This window comes from Ovis aries, chromosome 3, assembly GCF_016772045.2.
Source record: "Ovis aries strain OAR_USU_Benz2616 breed Rambouillet chromosome 3, ARS-UI_Ramb_v3.0, whole genome shotgun sequence".
Lineage (NCBI taxonomy): Eukaryota > Metazoa > Chordata > Mammalia > Artiodactyla > Bovidae > Ovis > Ovis aries.
Genome location: NC_056056.1, coordinates 151,161,737 through 151,189,595, shown reverse-complemented (window position 1 = coordinate 151,189,595; position 27,859 = coordinate 151,161,737). Strand labels below are relative to the sequence as shown.

General features: G+C 36.5%; 1 protein-coding gene across 8 annotated transcripts; it reads left to right on the top strand.

Moving 5' to 3' along the window:
* The first annotated feature begins 1,027 nt into the window (after positions 1–1,027).
* Positions 1,028–27,594, top strand: MDM2 (MDM2 proto-oncogene). 8 transcript variants are annotated; one of them, XM_042246940.2, is made up of 12 exons: positions 1,028–1,371; positions 1,882–1,952; positions 2,092–2,176; positions 4,776–4,850; positions 6,994–7,127; positions 9,066–9,115; positions 12,001–12,068; positions 12,202–12,298; positions 16,313–16,473; positions 20,917–21,072; positions 22,049–22,126; positions 24,285–27,594. In XM_042246940.2, the coding sequence occupies exons 3-12, from the start codon at positions 2,096–2,098 to the stop codon at positions 24,858–24,860; spliced, it is 1,476 nt and encodes a 491-aa protein (XP_042102874.1). In that variant the 5' UTR covers positions 1,028–1,371; positions 1,882–1,952; positions 2,092–2,095; the 3' UTR covers positions 24,861–27,594. The 8 variants fall into 8 exon arrangements, with proteins under 8 accessions (XP_042102874.1, XP_012029986.2, XP_042102875.1 ...); XM_012174596.5 differs by having other exon boundaries at positions 1,028–1,382; XM_042246941.2 differs by lacking the exon at positions 1,882–1,952.
* The last annotated feature ends 265 nt before the right edge of the window (positions 27,595–27,859 follow it).

The following is a 27,859-nucleotide window of genomic DNA, read 5'->3' as shown; positions in this document are numbered from 1 at the left end:
TCTTCATCGCTTGAGATTTTCTTTTATCCTGTGTCAAGCACACAGTTTTACAACCAGAAACTTCACTATATTTTATTTGATAAAGATGAGTTTTTATAAAGCCCGAATAAATCCCTGAAGATCATGTTAGCAATTAGATTAAATCAATTTAGTGGCCACTATGTTTAAAAAAGATTACTTTCTAGTAGGTTAGAGGGTGGGAGAAGGGAAAGAGATAACTTTATCAGAAAATTCTTTGTTCACAAGGAACTAATCGCTTCCTGGGCGAAGAAGCAGCTGTTCTTTGTAATGAACAGCTCAAATAATGAACTGTTCTTTACTTTTTGGGTTGAGCCAACTCAATTCTCACGTCCTGGCTTATTTCTAAGACGGCCATGCCTATGCGCCAAAAGGGGCAAAGTAGGTGAGTCTTTCAGTCCTGAATGCCTAATAAATATATTATTAATGGGAATGAATACATTCATATATAGACAAAATAAACCCACTCTAAAAGCCTAAGGCGTAACCGTTCTCTACCCCAGTTCGTCTGAACGCTAACCACCAGTCTTTTATTCCTCCAACTAAAATACTGTATGCATCCCTCAACAAGCCCTCACTGTGCTATTTTTAATCATACTTTTAAAAAACAAACAAATAACTTATTTGTATACAACTCCAGCAGCCGGTGGTGCGGGCTTAATATATCGCACAGCTGTTAATTTTGGTTTCTCTTTTGGTAGCGGCACTTAGATTCGCATCTGCCTGAGTTTCCATCGCGGTCTGGAAGTGTAAACTCACGAAATACAAAAATAACCAAGGGATAAAGAAGTCCCCAGTTTGGCGCCCAAACTAGGCGGCGGCGCGAAGGACCAGAAATCCCCTCCACTCGCTGGGAACTCGCGATCTGGTTCGTTCGCGCGCGCCGTGCCCCGAGACGGCCCCCTTCGCGGAGGCCGCCGGGTCCAGCCCCGCCCCTACTGGGCGGAGGCGGCGGGGCCTCGGCGCGCGCGCGCGCGCTCAAAAGCCCGGATGGGCCGCGGCTTCCGGCGTGGTGCCCTCGGACGGCAGGGGGCGCGCATCCGGCGCACCTCGGCCAGCTCGGCAGGTTTAGGGGCCTATGCGGCCCGGTGTAACTGAAAGGAAAATGGAGCAAGAAGCCTAGTCTGAGGGGTAGCCCTCACCCCTCTGACCGAGGTCCTGCCGTTTCACCGCCAGGAGCCTCTTTTTTTCTCCGGATCTACTGCGTTCGAGCGCCCCGCCGGCCAGGGCCCTGCGAGTGGGATGGTCGCCGAGGCCCGGGGCGTCGGGCTTCCGCGCGCCCGGTGACGGAAACTGGGGAGCTTCGGGGACACCCCCCCCAACTCCGACTCCAGTCGCGGAAAACCCCAATTAGTGAGCATCAGGTATTGGCGTGGAAGCGCGTGGGCAGTTCGGGGTTTGCTCTTTGACTTCTGTCTCCCGGCTCGCTCTCGGCCCCGCGCGCAGCCTTTAGGTTTTCGTGGTGGGGGGCGCGGGGCACGTGGGTTTGTAGAAATTTTGCTGGAAGGAGGCGAGACTGTCGCCGCCAGGGAGGAGGGCGGGGTCTTAGGGCCGCGCTCCGAGCGGGCGGGGGTTTTGGGAGGGGGCTCCGCGGGCATCCGGGGTAAAGGTCATGTGCGAGGGGGCAGCTGCCGGGTGCGGGCAGCTTCTTGACCCGGGGCCGTAGTAATGACAGGTGTCTGTTCGGTAGCTTCTATTACCCAGGCGCTGAGTCTGGGCAAGATTGGGCTGGTTCTGTGGGCAGGTTGACTCAGCTTTTCCTGATGGGCTGGTCAAGTTCGGACACGTTCCGAGTCTGCAGTAGAAGGAGCTAAGCCCTGACTTGTCTCCAGCTGGGGCTATTTAAACTTTGTCTTTTCCCAGCTGTGTTCGCTGGCTGTTTGGGAGAGAGAACCTGTAGTCACATACGTATATAGCACTTTATGCTGATCCAGGTAAGGACCCACTTACTAACGGCTTTACTTTTAGTAAAGGCATTATTTGTCTCATTTCTATATGATTTTTGTCTTTTTTTAAAACAGGTGTTTCATTATTTCAAGTTTTTATCGTGTTTTTTTTTTTTCCTACTCTTAGGCAAATGTGCAATACCAACATGTCTGTGTCTACTGATGGTGCTGTAAGCACCTCACAGATTCCAGCTTCGGAACAAGAGACCCTGGTTGGTATTTCTGTCTCCAGTGTAACTTTAACAAAAAGTTATTTTATGAGGTGATCTGCTAAATTCCATAGACCCTAATTATAGCCTGGCTCTTTTAAGTGAAATTATAGTCCATAGCTTAAATTCTGCCACTCAGCTATAACTGTGGAGCAGAAATTAATTGTAAGCATCATTATTTATTTTCATAGCTTTTTACCAAACTGAATTTAAAAGTCAGTTTCATTATCTTCTTAAGTATGGATGGTGAAGTTACGGTTTATGTGACTGATTTTTCGATTTTGACCTGTCATTATTTAACTTTTAAATGGTTTCTGAAAGTCACAAAAATAATTCATGCTTGTTGTAAAGATTTTAGGCATTATAGAAAAGTGTAAAAACTGAAAATGCTGGTCTTTTGTTCATGTTTACTTTTTAGATCTTTTTGTATGTACATATCCACATATATATGTGTACATGTGAGTTTTAATTATGTTGTTTGGTTTATTTTGCTAAAATAGGATTTTATGTATATATATTGGGCAAATAACATCGTGTCAATAAATAAAATCTATAGAATTCTTTAACAGCTGCATGGTAATCCACAGTGTTTGTATACCATTTTAAAAATTTATGCCTTCAGTGATAGATTTTTTTACATTGCTTTTAGTTTTTGAGTATTACAAATAGCACTTTGTTTATATATCTTAACACAAGCGTTACCTCTCTCTGCCAAAACTGAGTATTATCACTTTATTATTTTGCCATTGTTTTGACAAAGGAATATTATTGTTTACATTTGTATTTCCCTAATCTTTGGTGAGGTTGGGCATCTTGTCATTTGTTGAATTTGTGTCTTTTGGGGTTTGCTTGGTCTTATCTGTATACTTTTCTTTTAGGCTTATTGGCTTTTCTTAATAATTTGTAGCTGTTCTTTGATTCAAGTGTATTTGGTTTTTATCATTTATAAATGGTACAATTAACTTTGCTTATGTGGTCTTTAAGTAAAATTTGATTTCTGCTGCCATTTGAATTTCATATCATGTCTTGGATGAACTCTCCCCTCCCAAGATGATGCAAATATATTGCTGTATTTTCTTCTAGTGCCTTTTCTTTTGTCATCTAGAATTTTATTTATGTAAGATTAGAGACTGGTGTTTTTTATAATAATTTTCTTATTAATGCATGTCTTTTAAGTCTTAATAAAAAGCTTATGGCTTTTCATTGGAGATTTTTCATTTTGCATTGTTTTATATACTTTGACGTTAATATAACAAAATTTTAGAAAAATAACTGTTCTCTGGGAGAATCGATTCTTTAACTTGAAAATAAAGCTCATAATGTAAACACATGGGAAAAAACACATGATGAGAACAATTAATGATTCAATACTACATTTATTGTGTGTTTAAAATTTTTTAGTTATTAAATAATGTTCTGTTGATTAGCAGGAAACAGGCAGTTTTCTTAATCTAGTTTTGAGAATTAGATCCCAAACTGTGTTGCTGTCAGATTTCAAAGTTAGATAGGACTGGAGTATACTGAAGGGAGGTGCAGAAGCGCCAGCCTGTAGGGGTGGTTGCGTAGCTGTAAAGATTTTGAAGATTTTAATAGAGCATTAGATAGGGAGAAAGAACATAAACACATTACATCCCTGCCCCCTTGCCAGTTATTTTTTCAATACAACTTGCAGATCCTCTAGATCAGAGGCAGCAAACAACAGGCTATGAGCCAAATTTGGTCTGTTGCCTAGTTTTGTGACTAGTTTTATTGAAATGCATCCACATGCATTGGTTGCATATTATTTATGCTTCCGAGTCATACTATCTGATGAGAAAAGCTTTAGAATATTTACTGTCGGGCTCTTTAAAGAAAAAAAATGACCCCTTGATCTAGTTGGCTGGCTCTTTCAATACAGGTTGTTCTTTGTATTTGTCATTTTTGTGTTTGTGCAATAACCAGCACTGTCTGGTTCATGGCAGAAACCCAAAAAATGCTTGTCAAGTAGATATGTGGAACGTAGCCAGCTAAAAGTCAGTGTGATACTATAGTAGGAGGAAAATGCTGGCTTGCCATTGAGGGTTGTGAGTTGCAATATTCAGATCTGCTCTTAATTATCCTTGTCAGCTTGGTTAAAGTTCTTAACCTTCACGAACCTAATCTGCAGAAAGAAAAGATTGGTAAAGGGACTCATTGTAAATTACATTTATTTTTTTCTCTCAGATTTTGTCATTTAGCTTACAGTAAGCTCATTTGAGTATTCAGTTTACAGTTGAGCTTGTAAGGTAGTAAGCAGGTGATAGAAATAGCTGGAGGAAAAAGAGTTTCACTGCCTTGGCATGAATGTTGATCACAGCTGATAATACTTGAGGGCCCTCTAATTACTTGCATAATAATTCCGTCCCAGTATTTTTTTCTCCAAACACAGTCTGTGGTATTCAGTTTACATAGTCTGTTACATTTAGTGAAGACATTGTGACTGACTTTTTGGGGTCTAACCTTGTGAGGTTGCTAGACATTGTGTTTGCTACCCTTATTGAAATTCTCTGTGGATGAGTTTCCTGCAGGGCTTTCGGTTCTGGAATGATTTAAAAGTATGATAGCAACTCTTTGTTCTTTATAGGTTAGACCAAAGCCATTGCTTTTGAAGTTGTTGAAGTCTGTTGGTGCACAGAAGGACACTTATACTATGAAAGAGGTATGCTGAACTAAGTTTAAAAAAAAAAAGTCTTCCTAGTTACATATAGCCATGGTGAGAAATTGGCCATATAGAGGGATTTTCAGTAAGTAGTAGTATTAAGTATTGTGCTCATTTAGACTGTAATTTGAAGCTGAAAATTCAGTTTATACTCGAATTTCATTTCTCAGCTGGGAACCTCAGACAAAGGGAGGCTCTATAGGAGTTTTTTGCCTTTTTGTGCTGTTAACCCACTTGATGCACTGTTGTAAAGTCTTTTCAGACTGGTAATTCTTTCTCAGAATCATGTTTTTAAATGGATGAAATAAAATATATAGGATTACAGTGGGAAAATTACATTAAAATACAGTTAACAAAATAGTAAACAAGTTTGTGATACATGCTTTTTTATGACCACTTTAATTCAGCAACAGATCTAATAAATTTGGAAGTTGTAAGTATAATTGATATTTTCAGATGTTTGCATCAAGCATAGTATGATATGAGAAATGCTTGTGATTTTTTTTTTATTGGCGACAAAATCACAGTTATTGTTAATACTTTGTGATTTGTTGCCTGTATTCATATTTGAAGGAAAAGCTAAATCTCAGTTAAAAAGTAGTGAGAATAAAGATAGACAGGTTTTTTCCCACCCAAATTAATGGACCCCCTGAATTCTATCCAAGGACTTTTTGGGCATCCATGGATCCCAAGTTAAGAACTTCTGCACTAGAGATACTTGAGTACAGTATACTGATCTTTCTGGGGGAGAGGTGAGCTGATTCGTGAACATACATTCTATTTAATGGATACATTTCAATGTGGTGTTCTCTAGCTTTAAATTTGTGCACAAAAGCGTGCTTTTCACAGAGATTGGGCTGTCTTGGGCAAAATTTGATGTGAATGAAATGTGCCTCTTCCCCATCTCTCACAGTTTATGGGGCTCAGTACCTTATCTACATCAGGATAGTGGACAAGAGGAGATTTCAGATCCTTTTCATTTTTAGCCACACCAGAAATTTTCTTACAAGATGTTTGGTGGAAGGAGTCTAGGTTGTCTTCCTTCTTCCTTTCTCACTGTCTACTATTTCTGATCCACAGTCACATAGAAATATTCCTTTAAGTTTGAAACCTGCTTAGCCAATTAAGTCTATAGATGGTGTTTGCAGGGAAGTATCAAGGTAAATTATGTTTTTAGGGATGTTAACTTGGGTCTGACCTTATGTTATCATTATGTAATCAGTTAAGGAAACCAAAAAATATGACTTGTGGCAGATAGAAATAAGGAGAAAATTGATCAAGACCATGATAAAGACTTAAAATGCTTGTGTTAGACCGTGTAGAGTGATGTATGTATTGTCTGACACAGTTTCCAGTTGTAGAATCTTTGTTTTGTGGTATGTGGGAGAGTAATGAAAGCTGGTATGGAGTAGTAGAAAGAAAGAAATACTGGACTAAAAGTCAGAAGACCTGGTCGGTTTTTTTACTTCTCATATGATTTATGAAATATCAGAAGAAAGAGAAAGTACTCGTAAAATTACATTGTAAACTGTAAAATATTTAGCCATATATGTATGATTCAGGGTCATTATTTTGGTTACTTACTGTATGCATTATGTTGGTATCTTTGAGGGCTTATTTCATGCATTGAGTTATCCCCAGCTGTTACATAGATGTAATTAATTGGTCATTATCTTGTCTTCCTCATCTGTGATGACCTCAGATTATTGAGTTATATGGTATCCAGAACTATTTAGTAAATGACTCCAGGTCACTGCTATATTTTAATTGATGTTTTTGTTTCTGCAGCTTTTTATTGTTATCATTGGTTTTGCATTTTGCTGCCTTTTAGTTTCTTCCTAATAAGTAACACCTAGATATCTGGGCAAAGGCGAAGTCTGCCCTCCCCAACCCCTGGCCAAAGACACATTTTAGAGTTTAAGTAAATCAGAAGCAGTGTTTCTACTTCCATCAAATTAAAAGGAGAACATATAAAATCAGCTCTCTTCTTCTTTTAAGAATATAGGATGGTTGTTATTTAGATGTGGTTATTGATGTGGTTGTTGGTTGTTTAACCCTCTTCAGATAAAAGAGATGTTATTGAGTGTATTTGAAACAAACATTTAATTTTCTTTAATGCTCAGAAATTGTATTTCTATTTCAGGTTATATTTTATCTTGGCCAGTATATCATGACTAAACGATTATATGATGAAAAACAACAACATATTGTATATTGTTCAAATGATCTTCTAGGGGATTTGTTTGGAGTCCCAAGCTTCTCTGTGAAGGAGCACAGGTAAGTCTTTAGTCTATAAAATGCCACCTGGGCAAACATTGCAGTTCACCTCCATCTTCACACCATTTTGTCAGAGAAAATTGTTATAATATGTATAAAAGATAACTGAAGTTTAATTTCATAGTATTATAGCATATTGTTTGAGAACCTGAGTTCTGGAATCTTACAGGCTTGGGTTTAAGACCTAGCTCAGTCATTTACTAGCAGTTAAACTAGGTAAATTGGGTTAAGCCTTAAGTTTCCCCTGGATATGAAGTAGGAATAATATAAGTATCCTAGAGGTTATAAGGAAGCAGTGTGTAAAAAAAAAAAAAAAAAAAAATAGTGTTTGGCACATGGAAAGCATTTATTAGCTACAAGTTACTGCATATTAAAAAAAACCTCTTGTAATCATTTCCAAAGACAATCTGAGCTCTAGTTACTTTAGAGATCTTTTTCTTTGTCATACCATTGTGACACTTAATCAGCTGCATTTAACCCAAGTAACATTTCTAGAATTGTTCTCCTGGGAATTGAAGACCCTTTTTTCAGTCATTCTTACTTTACATTCGGAATTCCTTTCATTTGATTTAGGACATTTAGTCTCTTTGCAGCATCTTAATTAATGAGATGACTGCTTTTCACCTGAAACATTTAACTGGCTTCTAGTATTTAAGGCTCGGTAATGTTACAGCTAAAAAGATAATTGAGTTGGGATATTTATAACTTTAAAACAGCTTCACACTTAAAAATATATATTCTTTATTGTACATTAAGAGAGAAAGCTAAGGACAGGGAAGAGTGACTACAGTTTGTCACCAAAAGGTATTCTTACTCATCATTTTGATGGTATGCGCAGGTGTGTTTTGACTGTTGGTGAATATACTTTGATTTCATCTTGCTGTTAAACTAACATAAGCATCTTTCCATTGACAAAGCATTTATGTTTAATACTTTATTTTATACTTGGCCTTGGAATATAAGCTTTAATTTTATAAAGTAACTTGATAATTTTGCACTATGTATTAAATTTTGATAATGTTTGGAGCTGTAATTTCTGATACTGAAAGTACAGATTTAAAATTATTTTTGACTTGAAGTCTAACGTGTTAAGGTTAAACACTGGCGAAACTACTGACTTGGGAATGAGATATGAATAGGAATATTGATTTTTGTGAGTTTAAGGAGCTATATATTATCAGTCCCAAGGATGAAAACAGTTAACTGGGATTGGCACTTTCCCCTTAACCTTGAGAATTAGAAATGTCTTGTGACCAATAAGTGTTCTCTAAAATCTTTAATTTATTTGAAAAAAAGAAGTACCATGACTTCATTGAGCACTGGCATAAGTGAATTGTTTCCTTATGTTCCAGGAGGGCAGAGATTTGTTTTTATTTCCTTCTTTGTTTTCCCCAATTTCTAGAACAGTGACTAGTAGTCAGCCTGTATTAAATGACTGCATACTATTTTATCTTTCAATTTTCAGATCAAGAAAGAAAATCCATTAGATGATTGATCCAGGTTGATGAAAGTCAAAACTATAAATCAAGTTCCTATGTGTTGGGTTTTACATAACCTACTACCTTTTTAAGGCAGTCTACTTCTATGCCCAGAGCTAGATAATTTCTGTTTGAAAATAAGAATGTTAACCTGCCTCATGTGTTCATACCAGTTTTTGTGGACTTTTGCTAAAGTCTAAACAATGCATGTTTCAGGAAATGGAGATGGGAAATCTTTGAGCTAGGGAGACCTTAGTGATTATTAGGCTGTATGTAAATCATTGTGCAACTAATTATTTTGGTGCTTTTTAGTGTCTAGGAGTTTATCAGTACTTGAATGTAATAATTTAAAATTTGGGTTGTAGTCTGATAGTTTATACTAATATACATTTAAAAGTCCTGTTCAGCCCAGTTTAATATATTTTTATTTTAAAATGTACATCTTTTTTTTCTCTACAAGGAAAATATATACAATGATCTACAGAAATTTGATAGTAGTCAGTCAGCAAGGTAAGTTAATTTTGAATGCCATAAACCATATATTGTAAAAATACCTTAAAGACATTTTGTGAATGTGCAGACATTTTATAATTGTGATTCTCTTTAAAAGTTGCTCTAATTGTATATAGTAAGGGTATGGTAAATTTAACAGGAAGAAATACATATGAGCACAAATAACATAATGCTCAGTTTCTTGTGCATATTTGTACTATATCCTATTACATAAATTTAAACCTTGGGATGTCAAGTTAGAATTTGTTTCAAAGGTAGATAATTTCAAAAGATTCTGCATGGTAGACATGATCTAACCTTGAAACGTGTATTCAAAGACTTTGGGAAGTAATCCAGCTACCTAGGTAGGACCATTTGAATGGAAAGGCCCTTTTCTTGTGTGTTTTTTATAATAGACAAAGCTTTGTTTACCAGTTGTTTCAGGTGAGTGCCATTTTACTTCCCTTCCTTTAGATGTAGTTCTTAACTGGTTATTTTTGGGTTACATAACCCGTTGATAATCTGATGAAAGTACTAGGTTCTTATTCCTTAAAGATATGTACAGTGAGATTGTGGTAAATGTTTAACAGCCCAGTCTCCAGGGAAAGAGCCTTGATTTGTGGTTACTGGTTTTCATGATATAAATACTCTCACCTTGACCGTTTTCAACTACAAACATGGGGTTAGGAAGAAATGTACATTTGGCTTGGGAATGTTGGTAGGAGCTGGCTCCAATATACCACAGACTTCTCACAGTCTATTTTTGGTCTGTAATAAAAAACTGTTCTCAGAAGCTTGTTTACTTTCCAGAATGAACTGACCACCCCTTTGAGCTCCTATTATTCCATATTAGATTTTACTGTTATACTACTTTTTTACCCTTACTTGCTTACACACTTGTGTCCTATTCAGGTTTGCAATCTGCGTCACATAGTAGAGTGTTTGGTAATAAGGTCTTTTAGTAAATGTGTTGAATTGAATACCTATTCTTCCAAAGTTAGGATTTAAGACCCATAAAAGGGCATCACCATCTTATCCTAGAATAGAAGTAATTATTAGGCTGGTAACTTGAGATTTTATTTTACAGAGCACTTTTTGAAATCAAATGAAGGCAAATAAACAACTATAGTTATAGTATCTATTGTAGTATTTTCAGTTTTCTGAAGTATTATCCTTGATATATTCATTCATTTAAATAAACCTTTGTTGATTGCTAGGAAAATTATATTAATGAAGTGGTAACCTGTAGATTTCCTGTGTTATTTAGATTGAGTTTGTTTCAGGTTTTAGATTACTTAATTAACTTCAGAACTCCTTTATAATAAGGTTCTCAACCTTATTATACTTGGTACTTCCCTTTTATTACATCTGTTTTATAACATCTCTTACACTAAAACAAAATATAACCTATTCATATGGACAACTTAAAATCAATATAATACCTTTACCCATAATACAAAAGAGAAACTTTTTAATGATAATGCATATCATTTCAAAATGTTAATACTCAGACCTGGCTTCACTGTTAAGGTGAAATGTTTCCAAGGGAGTAGTAAAGGGTATTTGATTATGATCTTTGGTGATTGTATATATTCCATATCTGAAATTTTGACTTGTGCTGTGACAGGTCTATACATCCACATACAAACTAAACCTACCTACCTGAAAGTTACCCACTTCAGTTGATTATTTTCCCATTCAAATCTGTTCTTCATCTGAAGTTTCTCTCTTGGTAAATGATATGCCATGCATTTATCTACCCAAGATAGAATCTTGGAATCCTTCTTAACTCCTTTCTCCCTTGTCTTGTGTATTAGACACCAGGTTTCTGTTGGTTTTTACCTTTTTAAATTTCTCTGGAATTGGCCTTTTTTCCATGTCTTAGTTTAGGCTTTAATGCTTTTCATTTGCGTAATTACAGTTGCTAACACTGGTTTCACTGCCCGTTCTCCTCTGTTTTGACAGAGTGAGCTGTCACTCCTCTGCTTAAAGTTACCATTTCAGTCAGTTCAGTCGCTCAGTCGTGTCCGACTCTTTGTGACCCCATGAATCTCAGCTTGCCAGGCCTCCCTGTCCATCACCAACTCCCGGAGTTCACTCAGACTCACGTCCATCGAGTCAGTGATGCCATCCAGCCATCTCATCCTCTGTCATCCCCTTCTCCTACTGCCCCCAATCCTTCTCAGCATCAGAGTCTTTTCCAGTGAGTCAACTCTCCGCATGAGGTGGCCAAAAAAGGAACATTTAGGGGCTTCTTATTACTCGCTGGCCAAAATACTTCCTGTGAACTAGCAGATCAATTTTATTTCTTAGATTAAACCTTTTTAATGGTGAGTGGCTTAGGGAGGAATGTGAAGTATTAGCTGAGAAGGATGCAGTGATTTGCAGTTGGTGGCACGCATACTGCTTGTTGATATCTTCGTGCTGTTTAGCAAGACATGCAGGATCCTTGAAGATCTGCTTACATTCCTATAGTAATGAAGTAGCTGTAGTTCTAAAGCATCCTGTAGTTCTGGATGCTTTTTTCACACAGGGCTCTCAGTCTGAAATAGCCTTTCCCAGTTGTATTTTCATATGTTCAACTATGAAACCTTTCCTGATTCTTTGTTACTCAGACCTTGCCTTATCTCTGCCAAATAATCATTACTCCATACTCCCATCTTCTCCATTACTTTACTACTTTCAGTGTGTTTATTGTACTTTATGATGATTCTTATGTATCTTCTATATTAAAATGAATTATCTATTTACATCTCTAGTATCCAGCACAGGATGGCACTTGGGAGACTATAGGTTCAATGTTGGTTGAAAGTTAAACTGTATAAGGAGTTTGTCCTAGATAGCATCTATTGAGTAGCCCTTCCTTTCCTAGTTTGTGATTCTTTGTTTTTATTTTCTATCAGAACCATCAGATTCAGGCACATCTGTGAGTGATAACAGGTGTCACCTTGAAGGTGGGAGTAATCAAAAGGTAATATTGATACGAACTCACTCTACAATGATATTTCTTGAAAATTGGGGAAGGTTGTTTAAAACAATGTAATTTTAGCTTCCTGATGTTATAAGTTTGTGGGTTTTTGTTTGTTTCTCCCTTGAATGCTTAGGACCTTGTGCAAGAGCTACAGGAAGAGAAACCTTCATCTTCAGATATGGTTTCTAGACCATCTACCTCATCTAGAAGGAGAGCAGTTAGTGAGACAGGTATATATGAATATTTAATTGGCACTTTCAAACTGCTTTTCATTTTTCATTTTTTACTGATACTAGTCCGTTTAGACTTAAATTGTGCTTATTTTGGTTCATGTGAATGAATTTCTGAGGTTCTTATTTTTATATGATTTAGTTGGCTTAAAAATGGTTTTCTTGGCAACGTTTCTGGTTGATTACAGCGGGCACAGTTTCCTGTGTCCTATATTTTATAGTTGGCTCTCTGCTAATCAACATAATAGAGGGCAAGGATTTAAACTCTTTTAGTCATCATTCTTAGTCACCTTTACAGTTAAGGTATTTGTTATTTCTAATAAATAAAACATAGCAATGAGTTTAAAAACAGAAAGTAGCATCTTAGAAATGAAGATGAGGTAAAGAAAATAGCCGAGAGCATTTTTAACAGAGATAAGAATAGAGGGAGGAGGCTGTTACCCAGTGAAAGTCATAATAACTAAAACTGTATATTTCAAGTGAAAAAAAAAGAATTTAGCAGATCAGTGAAGTAATACAGATAAACTCAGGGTAGAGTTTTGTACATGAGGGTGAAGGGCAGAAAGTGCAGAGGATGTCTTACTAAATTCATAGGACTAGAACAAATGGTTAGTTATTTGGGGCTGGGGGTGGGGTGGGGTGGAAATCAAATTACATCTGTACATTATGCCAAAATGAATACTAAATGAGTTTAAAAGATAAATTAAAAATTATAACATACTGAAATAGATTTACTTTTAAAATTTGACTGTTACTATTTCTACTATATTAAAAGTTTTAAAAAATCAATAAGAACAGTATTAAAAATCCAAGTTGCAAATTTCATAGTAAATACAAATGACTAATAAATATGAGGAGGGGTAGATTTTAGTGATTTAGCTTTATAGACAACAAAAAAATGCAAAAAAGATGTCTTTCTGGTCTTTCAAATTAGCAAAGATAATTTTTTTTAAATGCTTGCTAACTTACGTGTTGACACTAATACACCGGCGGTACGTCAGTCAGTATAAATTGGTTGACCTTTATGAATTATAAAAAGGCTTGGGGTCCTTAACATTATCATGGTTAACTCCACTTCTAGGAACCTCTCCTAAGGATATAGTCAGAAATTCAAAGATTATATGTAGAGGTATTAATTAAAGCACTATGCATAGTTGAAAACATACATGATGCCAGAGAATGTCATCACTCTAGTCCAGGCCATTGTCATCTCTTACCTGGACCACTGCAGCAGCTTCTGATTTTCTGTTTCTAGTTTCTGTTTCTGTCCTTTACCATAGTACCAAAAGGGATCATGAAAGGTAAACTGGACTGTGGTATGCCAGATCCCCTTTAGCTATTTTGAAGCTATTAACCTTCAAATAAAACCCACACTTCTACATTGGCTTGCAAGGCCTGATCTAGTTTTATTCTGGTTTTTGGCCTTTTCCGCCACCTTCAGTGTTTCAGCTACATTGATTGTTTGGTTCTCAAACAAGTCAAAATTCTTTCCAGCTTGCACCTAATTTTTTTTCTGTAGGAATTCTTCTGTCTCAGCCTTGCAAGACCAACTCCTCATTTTTCAATTTTTGCTTAATTATTACTTTCTCAGAGAGCCTGCTTCTAACCACCCAGACAAGTGGATCCCTTTTTGTTACTCTTTTCCTTGGTACTCTGCTTGTTTCCTTCATAGCACTCATTATAGCTTGTAAATGCTTGTGTTTTGGTTGCCTTGTTGTTTGAATGTAAACCTCCTCTGGTGGTAAGGATGATGGCTGACTTCACTTTTACACCCACTGCCTAGCACTGTGCTAGACAGAAGCCAGTGCTCAGATTTGTGGACTAAATAGTTCAGTTATGATGAACATATATTATGGACACTATATTCTCAGACATTAAAAATAATGTAAAAGAATATTTAAGCAAAAACAGCTCCTGGCGGTCATTTTTTAGTGGTTCTGCAGTTCTTTTTTAATGGTGAGGAGTTGATGCTTTCATTGCTAGGGCCTGGGTTGGATCACTGGTTGGGAAACTGAGATTCTGCAAGCCGTGCAGTGCAGCCAAAAAAAAAATTAGAAAACAATCCCAAATTATACATATAGTGTGATAATAGGTATGTTTAAGAAGAAGAAAAATTTTAATGACAGCTGGAAAATTACTAAAGTGTTAGTAGTAGTTATCTCAATAGTAATATTATAGATGATTTACTTTTAAATTTCTGTTTCTTAAGAGATTTCTACAATAAGTAATATAACACTTTGATAATCAGAAAAAGCCCCAAAGGTTATTTTTTAATAGAGTTAAAAAGATATTCTGGACTTTGAAAAAATATGCATCAACAGCATGGTTTTACCCTTCTAGCCCACATCTTTCAGTCAAGGTCACCTTTTCTAATAGTATAAACATGATTAAGAACTTACATCAGAAACTTGTGATCTTAGAGGATATAAATGTGTTTTGGGAATTCAGAGGAAGAAGAGATTACTTCTGACCAGGAAGGTCAAGAGGGAAATGGAATGAGCAGAGGTATGAGTTGTACTTGTTTCAGGCATACAGATTAGGATTATATTTTATTAAATCTCATAACTCTTTCAGGTACTTAACATGTAAGGCTGCAGTGAGCACCCTTGCACATATGTTTATAAATGATTATGTAGGTATTTATCTATGATAGAAAAACTGCCCATAAAATGTTACACTGTTTTGGATTTTTACCAGTAGTGTATAAAAAGTCCTCTCCCAAATCTCTTGAGACTTTCTTGTTTTAGTTTTTGTCATTCTCATGGGCGGAAAATGGTGTCTCATTTCAGTTTGCATTTCTTTGATTGCTAGAAGATAAGTCATATTTTCATATTTATTAGTCATTTGTATTTTATGAATTGAACTGTCCTTTGACTTTTTAAAAATCTTGTCTTTTACTTGATTGGCAGGAAGACTTTGTGTAAATGGATATTAGCTATTTTCTAATATATATTGCAGTTCTTTTTTAGTTTGACAATGCCTTTTCACTTTTATTTATTGTATTTTATATTGTTATTAAGTTTTAATTAACAACCTAATCTTGATAATCTTTTTCTTGAGGGCTTTGTAGTGTTACATTATACTTTCCCACCCTTCCCATTCTTATATAAAAATAGTTGGATGGTTTTATTCTTTGTGTTTGGTTTTTTAATCCACTTGGAATTTATTTTTATGTCTGATATGAGGTAGGACTCATTTATATTCCTGACAGATTTGGTAACGTTCTGAGTTTAAGTTAGAGATAATTTCTTATTTAAAATAAAATGGATCAGGAACTTTCTTGGTGGTCCAGTGATTAAACCTATGAGCTTCCATTGCGGGGAGTACAGGTTGGATTCTTGGTCAAGGAACTAAGGTCGTGCATGCCACCTGGCCCAATAAATAAATGAATAACCCACATGGCCAAATAAATAAATGGACTAATTTTGTTAATTGTGATTCCTGTTAAAAATACTGAGTACTAAGGAAACTGAAACATTAAGAATATCTTCTAGGTAAATTAAATTTTGAAATCTTTTATCTTAAAGTTTGATAGAAAAATCTGAAGACTTGTTAGTAAAAACTCTAGATGGATTAAATTAATTGTGACTGGATAAAGTTCTGAAGTGAAGTGAAAGTGAAGTCTCTCAGTCATGTCCAACTCTTTGCGACGCCGTGGACTGTAGCCTACCAGGCTCCTCTGTCCATGAGATTTTCCAGGCAATAGCACTGGAGTGGATTGCCATTTCCTTCTCCAGGGGATCTTCCTGACCCAGGGATTGAACCGGGGTCTCCCACATTGTAGACAGACACTTAACCGTCTGAGCCACCAGGGAAGTCCTGAAACATTTTTTAAAAATGTAATGTTCTGCCATCAGTTGGACAGATCAGTAAAAGTGTTGACTTTTGAAGCATTCATTATTTTTCTGTTTAATTTCATTGAAACAGCTTTAGTACAGATAGGTAACTTAAGACAGCTCAATTTTTAAGTAAATTACAGTATAGCAATTTAATTGTTTTTCTTTACATATTCAGAAGAAAATTCAGATGAATTACCTGGTGAACGACAGAGAAAGCGCCACAAATCTGATAATATTTCCCTTTCCTTTGATGAAAGCCTTGCTCTGTGTGTAATAAGGGAGATATGTTGTGAAAGAAGCAGTAGCAGTGAATCGACAGGAACTCCATCAAATCCGGTAATCCTCTAAAGTCTAGTTCTGGCATTCCTAATAGGCATTCAGACAGAATGTACGTGCATGACGTATGATTGATGCTATACACTTGGTAATTTTTTTTTCTTTCAAATGAAGCTATAGATCTTCCTATGCAATATTGCTCTTTACAGCATCAAATCTTGCTTCTATCATCAGTCCCATTCACAGCTGGGTGGTGGTTTTGCTTTGGCTCTATCCCTTCATTCTTTCTGGGGTTATTTTTCCACTGATCTCTGGTAGTGTATTGGGCACCTATATCTATTTCTGCTTTATTGACTATGCCAAAGCCTTCGACTGTGGATCACAATAAACTGTGGAAAATTCTGAAAGAGATGGGAATACCAGACCACCTGACTTGCCTCTTGAGAAGTCTATATGCAGGTCAGGAAGCAATAGTTAGAACTGGACATGGAACAACAGACTGGTTCCAAATAGGAAAAGGAGTATGTCAAGGCTGCTATTGTCACCCTGCTTATTTAACTTATATGTAGAGTACATCATGAGAAATGCTGGGCTGGAGGAAGTACAAGCTGGAATCAAGATAGCTGGGAGAAATATCAGTAACCTCAGATATGCAGATGACACCACCCTATGGCAGAAAGCAAAGAAGAACTAAAGAGCCTCTTGATGAAAGTGAAAGAAGAGAGTGAAAAAGTTGGCTTAAAGCTCAACATTCAGAAAACGAAGATCATGGCATCCGGTCCCATCACTTCATGGCAGATAGATGGAGAAACAATGGAAACAGTGTCAGACTTCATTTTTTTGGGCTCCAGAATCACTGCAGATGGTGATTGCAGCCATGAAATTAAAAGACGCTTACTCCTTGGAAGGGAAGTTATGACCAACCTAGACAGCATATTAAAAAGCAGAGATGTTACTTTGCCAACAAAGGTCTGTCTAGTCAAGGCTATGGTTTTTTCAGTGGTCATGTATGGATGTGAGAGTTGGACCATAAAGAAAGCTGAGCGCTGAAGAATTGATGCTTTTGAACTGTGGTGTTGGAGAAGACTCTTGAGAGTCCCTTGGACTGCAAGGAGATCCAACCAGTCCATCCTAAAGGAGATCAGTCCTGGGCGTTCATTGGAAGGACTGGTGTTGAGGCTGAAACTCCAATACTTTGGCCACCTCATTCGAAGAGCTGACTCATTGGAAAAGACCCTGATGCCGGGAAAGATTGAGGGTAGAAGGAGAAGGGGACGAGAGAGGATGAGATGGTTGGGATGGTTCGATGGCATCATCGACTTGATGGACATGGGTTTGGGTGGACTCCGGGAGTTGGTGATGGACAGGGAGGCCTGGTATGCTGCGGTTCATGGAGTCGCAAAGAGTTGGACATGACTGAGCGATGCTACTGAACTGATAGATCTTCCCTACACCTAACCCAGGTTTGGTGAAAAGGGTGGAGGATAATGGAGTTGCACTGGAGTGTGTTGGTAAAATTCATACCAATGTTAATAGTTACTGATGCCACCATACATATTGGAGAATCTTTGTGAGCCACTGCACCAAAGATAATCTTAGAATTCTAAACAATTTTGTCTTGAATATTTATAGTAAAAATACCTTATTACAGCTCTCAGCTGTAATCTCATCTTCACACTTGCCATATGTAGGTCTAGACATCAGGGAAAGTATTTACTAAGGACATGAAATATTTGTATATTATTGCATGGATGATGGGAAAATATCAGTACTTTTTGATTACTGATAGAATAATCCCAGTATTAGCCAGCACTAATGTTTTTAAGATACCACTGAAGGAAGGTTTGTAAAGTTTTTGCCAACAAGAACACTTAACAAATGGAATATTTTCTTGTCATTAAACATTTGTCTTTAAAATTGGAATCTTTATTTGTGATATGGCAATGTCTCATGGCCATTCTGCATATTAGTGATTGTTTTATAGTTTTCTAGAATATGTAAAGAAATGAACCAATTATGATAGTAACTATGTTCTTTTATGTATTCTTGTTACTTTATTATCTTTGCATTTTTTTCTTCTGAAGCAGGGATGTTATTGATAGAGATGTACCCTCTAGATATAATATTTAATAGCGCTGTTACTTGTATAGGCCACTAGATGGCATGATGAGCTCTCCTCCAAGAGCAAGTTCTTCATTCAGTAGATATTTGTGCCTTTTCTGTGCCAGGTTCCTTTTGGCAGTAATGATACAGTAGTAGTCAAGGTGGATATGATCCTTACTCTCATTGGGAGATAGGTCATCGGCAGTCAAACAAATAATTTAAACAGTCAATAAATGCTGTGAGGGAAAAGATAGGTTCTTGAGAGCAACTATGTGTGATTTAAAAATTGAATCCACCCGGTAAAGCGTCTGTCTACAATGCAGAAGACTGAGTTCAATCCCTGGGTCGGGAGGATTCCCTGGAGAAGGAAATGGCAGCCCACTCCAGTATTCATGCCTGGAAAATCCCATGGACTGAGGAACCTGGTAGGCTACAGTCCATGGGGTCACAAAGAGTCGGACACGACTGAGCAATTTCACTCACTTACATTAAACTGATGTGTCATGAACTTCATGTTTGGATAACTTTATTCCTTACAGATGGTTTTAATACAATAACTATGCCCCATTTAAACTTACAGTCTTTGTTAAAGTTATTTCAGAATTCTAGCTAAGTGATATTAAAGTTTTTGTTCATTCTACCTGAAATACTGCCTTGTAACCAAAGCAGTGTAGAGGGTTTGTTTTTTTTGTTTGTTTTTGTTTTTTTTTTTTTGGTTAGTCCTATTCTACGCTCTCTTCTAAAAATCCTGTTTATTAAAATAAAATTCTGTTGGTTTTCAGATGAAGTCCCGAGTTGTGGAAGCTTTTGGTTGGGTTGATTTTTTTCTTTCCCTCTTCATTTTAGCTCCTCTCACATGGGGTGGTTGTCTGGTATTGTCATTCATCCGTTTGTGAAGGGAGCTAAAGGAAAGTGCCTTTGCCTCCCATCTTTTCTTTGTTTTGGGTTCAAAATATTGGAACTAAGGCTATATTCTAGGCTCTATACTAGGCAATTACCATATTTTGTCACCTCAGCAGCCTCAAACTCCATTTATAGATGGGAAAACTAAGATTTGGGGGTTTCAAATAACTTTAGATCACATAACTAATAATTGTCACAATTGAAATTCAGGAAAACAGATTTTAATATTTTTTCCGATCAAGGCTGTCTGATGCTTTTTAAATACACAGTGTTTAATTTCTAGGTTTTTCTTTTTTGAACATCAGGTGAAACTTTTGAAAACTACCTTAAATTTTGCTCTCTTCAGAGAACCCCCTAGGTCAGCATGGGCCAACTTTTTCTGTGAAAGGATGGATAGTTACTGTATTCTGATTTGACTTATGATTTTAGTGTGATTGTTAATAGAGGCCCCCCCCACCCTTTTTTTTTAGGAATTAGAACTGCAATTTGAATGTTACTTTTACTACTGTTTTCCTAACATCATGAGTTAAAATATTTTGGTCTTTTGACCTTGGTGGTTATAAAATAATATACCTTGTTTTTATAAATGATTAAACTCATGTTTCATGGGTGAAATCGTTGTGGCCTTTACAAACTGAATGTGTCTAAGCTTGAGGCGCTTACTGGCAAATCTAAAATAAGAATGTATGTATCTTGAATACTAGACCAAAGTACTTTTTCTGTTTCTAGCCTTCTGCTTTATGTATGTTCTTACCCTTAGCCACTGATGGCAGATATTACAGGACTGAAGGTCTTAGTTTCTTATGCTGTTAATCAGAGTTTTAAAATAGGAATCACATGAGCAGATACAAATTTTTTAAAATAAATTTAAAAAATTATATATGAAAGCTCTTCCAAAGAAATTCTCAAAGTTCATTAAATATAAATCATAATTATTTTATGATCAAAATACAAAGATGATTAGAAATTGTCTTAACTCTTAAAAGTATGTGTAATTCAGATAAACATGCATGCAAAATTATGTTTTGTGTAATTTGTGTGTGAAAATAATATGAGTAGCACAGATTAAAGGTGGGAGTGTTTTTTTAGTTACAGTATTGACAAAGCCTTTGGCAAAAAAGAATGAGCAGGATTTGAAAACTCAAGTTACTCCAGTTAGGGAGGAATTGTGTGGAAGTTGAAGTTTGGTTTAGAAAACAGTCTGGATCTGGCTAATTTTTCATATTTAGTGAAGGGGAAGCAGGGTGTTTAGTTGGAGAAAACATGAAAATGTTAATATAGATGTTACTGTGTGTACCTTCTTGAATGCCAAGGGAATTTGGCCTTTTTCTTAAATGGAGTTTTGAACGGAGAAAATATTTATCTAGTCGTAACTCAGAAGCTTAACCTGGTGTCTGTGTGTAGAATCGGACTGAGGGGAAATTAGGTGCACTGGGGATGAGTTAAGCTGTTACAGGTAATGTCCATTAAGTCATCTTTTTTTGCCCCTGATTTTAGGATCTGGATGCTGGTGTAAGTGAACATTCAGGTGATTGGTTGGATCAGGATTCAGTTTCAGATCAATTCAGTGTAGAATTCGAAGTTGAGTCTCTTGATTCAGAAGATTATAGCCTTAGTGAAGAAGGACAAGAACTCTCAGATGAAGATGATGAGGTAGTTTTTTTCTTTTCTCTGATTATATTCTAAAATTCTTATATATGTTCCATATTCATTAACTGAAGTTGAAATAATGTTATCAGATTTCACATCACAATTTTTGACTCTTGATTTATTCAAACTAGAATATTGGTTTGTGGACTTGAGGTTTTGTAATTCCTTGTTGTCTTACTTATATTTTTAGAAATACAGTGTCAAGAAGTCAGTAGGCCTTAATGAGCATTATAATAGTCTGCTCGTTTTAAAATTAATCCAGTTCTCCTCTTTTCACTGTTAATTTACTTTTTATAAAAATCATGCAATTAAAGTCACATACTACCACCAGATCTGTTTCCTAGAAATGACCAGCTTGAACATTTCTAGCTATCTCACTGTTATTTAATACCTGCATATTTATAAAACAAAACTGCTTGTACTGAATTTTTTACTTTACTCATTTTAAACATCCTCTGTGTTGACTTTTTACAGTAGTGGGTGAGGATTTTATTGTCGTCTATTTCTCTGCCTTTGTATTCACTTATTCCATGTGACCTTTGTCTCAGATTTCTCATATATAGCACAGTTGGACCATGGGTTCCATATCTGCAGATTCAACTAAGTGCAGCTTGGAAATACTCAAAAAAAAGATTCCTGCAAAGTTTCAAAATGCCAAACTTGAATTTGCTGTGAGCCATCAACTGTTTACATAGCATTCATGTTGCATTTACACCTTATTACATTATATTTACATTGTATTAAGTATTATAAACAAACTAGAAATTATTGAAGGATAGAGAAGGATGTACATAGGTTGTATGCAGATACTGTGCAGTCTTACACAAGGGACTTAGGTATCTGCAGCTTTAGGTATCCCTCAGAGGGTCCTGCGACTGTAGTACATATTGTTTGTTTAGGACTTATTACCACTGACAGGTCTTACTGGTTGAAGAAGAAAGATGATGAATCGATGCTAATGTTGTTTTGTTTGTTTTAGGTATATCGAGTTACTGTGTATCAGGCAGGCGAGAGTGATACAGATTCATTTGAAGAAGATCCTGAAATTTCCTTAGCTGTAAGTATACATTTTTTTTTTTCAAGGAATCAAAAAATAGCATTGAGATCAAGATTAAAAAAATATATCTAGTCTCCTACTTCTTGACATGAGATAATTTTTATAAAGTTAAAATTATGAAGTTTTAATGACTTTTGAAGTGTTTTTGTTCTTTTATTGGGTTGGAATCTGTTGCTACTCTTTAGTTTTTTTTTGTGCTGGAATTTGAACTTTTAAAGAACTGTATTACGGAAGATTTTGAGTATATATAGCATAGAGAATAGTACAGTGTATCTCCTTTGTACTTATCATTCAGTTCTAACATTTACCAACATTTTGCCAGTCTTACCAAATATAAATATTTTCATATTCAAATTAGAAAATACAGGATTTTCTATTAAATTTGGACTTAAACATTTACATTATGCCTCAGAGTTCTTGAGATATTGAATGTGTATTTTTTAAATTAAATATTGTTGTTTAATTTTTGTTTTTAATATTGCCTTTTATTTAGGTAGGAAATCTCATTTCTCTGTTTTCCGAGATAGAAACAATTATTATCCAGTTAAAGCAAAAGAGAAATTATAAAACTTTAGGAAAATACTATACTATATTAGAAAATAATTCAAATAACTAATTGACTCATTTGATGTCAGGTTGAATTAAATATTTTAGACATAGGTCTTACAATTTATCAAACTCCTGAAGCACTTTCCTCTACTGTGTGCTCAGTCGTGTCCGACTCTGCAATCACATGGACTGTAGCCTGCCAGGCTTCTCTGTCCATGGGATTTCCTAGGCAAGAATACTGGAGTGAGTTGCCATTTCCTTCCTCCCACATTACAAGACCTTTGTCTTTGGTTTTATCATTTAGTAGAGCCCTGCTTTTACAACTTGAAAGAACCAGTGTGGGAGGATGATTGGTCTTGACCTTTATTGCTAATATCTTCTGTTATTTGTCAGGCAACTTAAAAATGGTTATATTATTCATGGCAAGATAAATGGGACCAATAGGGCAAGTTTTACACGTACAGTGTTTCAGGCAAGAACAGTGCTTCTGTTAAGGCAGGGAGATAAGGATAGTTCAGTGAAGAGACTTGTGATGTGGAGTTTGTTAACCAAATTGCATCATGGGTGGAAAGATTTGAGAAATAAAGTTGAAATAAGGATGAAGCAGTGAGCAGTTACAGAGATGAGAACCCAGAAAAGGATAGACAAGTAAGGGCATGCATTTTGGCTAGTGACAAGGATGGCAGAGTTTAGCTGGTGGTGATTGCCGAGAACGTTTAGCGTTTCCTTTGTGGGTGAAATTAAGGAGCACTCATTTGAACCCTGGTTTTATAGAACTTCTAAAAGAGATTTAGTCAGTGGCAAACTGGATAATAGTTTTGTCTGGATTGATTTGGTGAACTCTGGGCAAGGTATCAGATCTGAGCTTTTAAGGGAGTAGAGTGGGTACAGGCCTCTACAGAGAATATCCCATAGCATAGCACTTGGCTTAAACCAAAGGAGGTGGTGCAGTGGCAAAGAATCTGCCTGCCAGTGCAAGAGATGCAAGAGATGCGGGTTCAATCCCTGGGTTGGTACGATCCCCTGGAGTAGGAAATGGCAGCTTGTCCAGTATTCTTGCCTGGAAAACTCCATGGACAGAGGAGTCTGGTGGGCTACGTACAGTCCATGGGGTCACAGTGAGTTGGGCACGACTGAGCGCACACACACTGTATATCCATTTCTTAGGGATTCCCAGGTGGCTCCTGCCAGTGCAGGAGATGTGAGATTGATCCCTGGGTCAGGAAGATCCCCTGAAAAAGGAAATACCCACTCCAATATTCTTGCCTTGGAAATACCATGGACAGAGGAGCCTGATGGGCAGTAGTCTATGGGGTTGCAGAGTTGGACACGACTGAGCACACACACACTAAATGCACCAACCGAGGTACATGTTAAGGTCATGGTGAATACATTTTTCATTTTATAAGTTTTCAGCATAGTTTGGCTGGAAAAAATAGGTATTTACAAGATCGTGTTTGAGGAAAGACATTGTTTTATATAAAACATGAAATGCTGAAATTTGAGTTGTATGATAAACATTTTGCCTTAGACATATTGAACAAGTTGTTAGCATTGCTGGATTGGTTATTGAAGAGTTATAGAAGCTAACTCTCTTGTTTCCTTGAAGGACTATTGGAAGTGTACTTCATGCAATGAAATGAATCCTCCCCTTCCACCTCATTGCAACAGATGTTGGGCCCTTCGTGAAAATTGGCTTCCTGAAGATAAAGGAAAAGATAAAGGGAATATGTCTGAGAAAGCCAAACTAGGAGACTTGATGCAAGAAGACGAGGGCTTTGATGTCCCTGACTGTAAGAAATCTACGGTCAGTGATTCCAGAGAATCATGTGTTGAAGAAAATGATGATAAAATCACACAAGCTTCTCTGTCTCAAGAAAGTGAGGACTATTCTCAGCCATCGACTTCTAATAGCATCATTTATAGTAGCCAAGAAGATGTCAAAGAGTTTGAGAGAGAAGAAACACAAGACAAAGAAGAAAGTATGGAGTCTAGTTTTCCCCTTAATGCCATTGAACCTTGTGTGATTTGCCAGGGTCGACCTAAAAATGGTTGCATCGTCCATGGCAAAACAGGACATCTCATGGCATGCTTTACCTGTGCAAAGAAGTTAAAAAAAAGGAATAAGCCCTGTCCAGTATGTAGGCAACCAATTCAAATGATTGTGCTAACTTATTTCCCCTAGTTGAACTACCTGTAAAAACAGACTTATATATTATAGGCCTAAAAATTTAGACCTGAAATTTATTTTTATTTTTTTAGCTGTATTAAAGCAAGATAATACCTTACATGTAGATCTCTCCCAATAGTGATTATTCCTTTTAGGAAAATGCCTATTCTGTTGCTATTTATATTTGGCTTTCAGTGTAATTTAGATTGGGTTTAGTACCTTTCATGTAAAAAAAAAAGTTCCTGTGAAAGATTTAATATTTAAATTTTAGATACTCTTAAACCTTCTAATCCGTCATTTTTGTAGTCTTTCAGAGAGACTTAAAGTACAGTAAGCCTCCTACGTGTGAAGATTTGCAGCCTTTAAGTTGTGAACTTTCAAAGATGCAAACAAGCATTTGCATACTCAGCCACTAAGTTCATGTGTCTTATACATTGTCACGTGCATCCATCCTCTGCAGCCGGTGCTTTTGTATCTACTGTACGCTACTGCGCAGAGTACAGTGGTACAGTATTTTTTATTTCAAGCTCAGGATGTCCAGAAGCAAGTGTAAAAGCAGGAGGGATATAGCTGTTACTGCTGAGAAGCACCAAGTGAGGAGAAAGAAATGGCAATCCACTCCAGTAATCTTGCCTGGAAAACCCATGGACAGAGGAGTCTGGCAGGCTACAGTCCGTGGGGTTGCAAGAGTCAGACATGACTTAGCAACTAGACCATCCACCACTACAAAGTGAATATATGCTTAAAGATAATGTCTGAAAAGGATATTTGTTATGTATTACCTAATTTCTTGGTGGGAGGGTGGGAATCAAGGAAGACTTGGGGTTATTTTTTCATCAGCTTCCATTTTATACTTATTTATAATGGCCATTATTTTTACCAATACTGGAAAACTATCAAAATGAATAAAATACTAAAAGTTTCATATAGCCAAAAAAAAGAAGCACCAAGTGGTAACTGGGCACGAAAGTGAAAACAGTTGAGAGAGTGGACTGACAAGAGGAAAAATAGCTGAAGAACCAAAGAGGTTCACAACACAGGAAATGGCATGGGGATTTTCTTTGAGGAGGCACCGTTCATTGTTGAGACACAGGAGCTAAACGTAGAACAAGAAGGTCGCAGCAGCCATTCAGAATGCAGTCCAGTGTTACCATGTCATTTTATGATGAGAAAAAACAGCTACCACCCAGACATCCCTGGATCGTTTCTCCAAGAGGGTAGATAGAGCTGAATCTGGTGAGGAGCCAGAGCCTGTGCCATCAGCGTCAAGCATGAGTGCAGTTGCAGCCCGCTTCTGTCTCCGGTTGCTGGCCATCCTTCAGCCCCAACCTCTCCCTCCAGTCAGTAACTCTTCTTGCCTGTTCACTTGGTGCCAGTCCCTGTGTACCAGCTGAGTTGTACTAGTATAATGTACTGCTGTATTTTTTTAAGGTACTGCTCTGTAAGATAAAAAAATTTTATTTTTTTGTGGTTTTATGTATTATTTGTGTGAAAAGTATTTTAAACCTATTACAGTATAGTACTATGTATCCGATTGTGTTAGTTGGGTACCTAGGCTAACTCAGTTGAACTAAGGAACATACTGGACTTAACAAATACGCTCTTAGAACAGAACTTGTTTGTATGTAGGGGATTTACTGTACTCTTTCTAGATAAAAAAAATATTGGTGCTACATGAGTAGCACTTACACATTTCTCATTCACCAGTCTCTTGGATATTGTCAGGGATAGACTAAACAGATTGTTTTTATACTAGCCGAAAATGTCATAACCTCTCTAAATTGTCCAAAAATTATACATTGTTTTAAGAATAACAGAACAGAAAAAATTCTAAAATAACTCTCAAACTGTAGAATAACATCTTGATTTATATTAAATCTTCAACAGAATAGTGAAAGTAACTTTGATTTACAAGGTCCCTGTGTTTTTCTCCTATATATGACAGTTGTACATACTCAAGTGAGGATAATAAAATCAACTGAACTATGATTAAGATAGAACTGAGTGGTAATTTTGTACAGCAAGTTTGTGTGCCAGTTATAGAATATGGTATTAAACTTTAAAAATAACCCCCTCACACACACACACACACACATACAACTTACCCATGTATATAGATAGGTAGGTGATGACTGAATGGATCAGTACTTAGCCAAAGAGTGTTCCTCAAATAGAGTAAAGCTTAATTTGGGGTTTATAACACTTAAGCTAGGGCTAAGTAGAATTGATCTCTGAGGAGAAAAAAGATTATAAACACCGTATAGTCTTCTCCATAGCTGTGAGTTCCACATCCATGAATTTTAACTTGGTTTGGAAATAGGAAAAAGATAACCAGAAAGTTTCAAAAAGAAAACTTGAATTTGTTGTACCCTCTCAACTACATAGCATTTGTGATACATTTGGTGTTCTAAGTAATCTAGAGATTTAATTAAAAGTATATGGGAGAAGGAGAACCGTTGCAAAGTTTATATGCAGAACTATAGTATTTTATATAAGGGACTTGAGCATCAGAGTTTGGTATCCCAGGGATCAGGGGGAATCTTAGAACCAATTCCCTATGGATACTGAAGGACAGCTGTACATTTAGAATGTAACTCAATAATTATGCTCCTTACAAAACATTCAAACTGCTGCAAATAATTTCATTCAACATACACATGGATTACTAATGCAGTCTTGATTGTCTAAATATTTTGATGTAGCATATGTATTTATTGATTTACAAATAAAAGATGTACTGAGTGCTTAAGAATTGTTTAAAAAAATGTGGCTATTGGATCCTATAAGCAGTTTTCCCAGAATGAGTTTTTTACTCCAGTTTTATTGAGATATAATAGACATACAGTACTCTGCTGTAAGATGTTAGCATAATGATTTGACTTATTAATAACTAAATGATTATTTCAGTAAGTTTAGTGGACAGCCATTAGATAAATTATAATGATAGAAAACTTTTATTCTTGTGATGAGAACTCAGGGTTTATTCTCTTAACTTTAATGTAGAACGTACAGCA

Excerpts from the sequence above, each read along its gene's own strand:
- MDM2 (XM_042246941.2), top strand. The coding sequence starts at position 2,096 with ATGTGCAATACCAACATGTCTGTGTCTACTGATGGTGCTGTAAGCACC. Across the intron at positions 4,851-6,993 it reads ACACTTATACTATGAAAGAG|GTTATATTTTATCTTGGCCA; the intron begins GTATGCTGAACT and ends TTTCTATTTCAG. Across the intron at positions 22,127-24,284 it reads ATCCTGAAATTTCCTTAGCT|GACTATTGGAAGTGTACTTC; the intron begins GTAAGTATACAT and ends GTTTCCTTGAAG.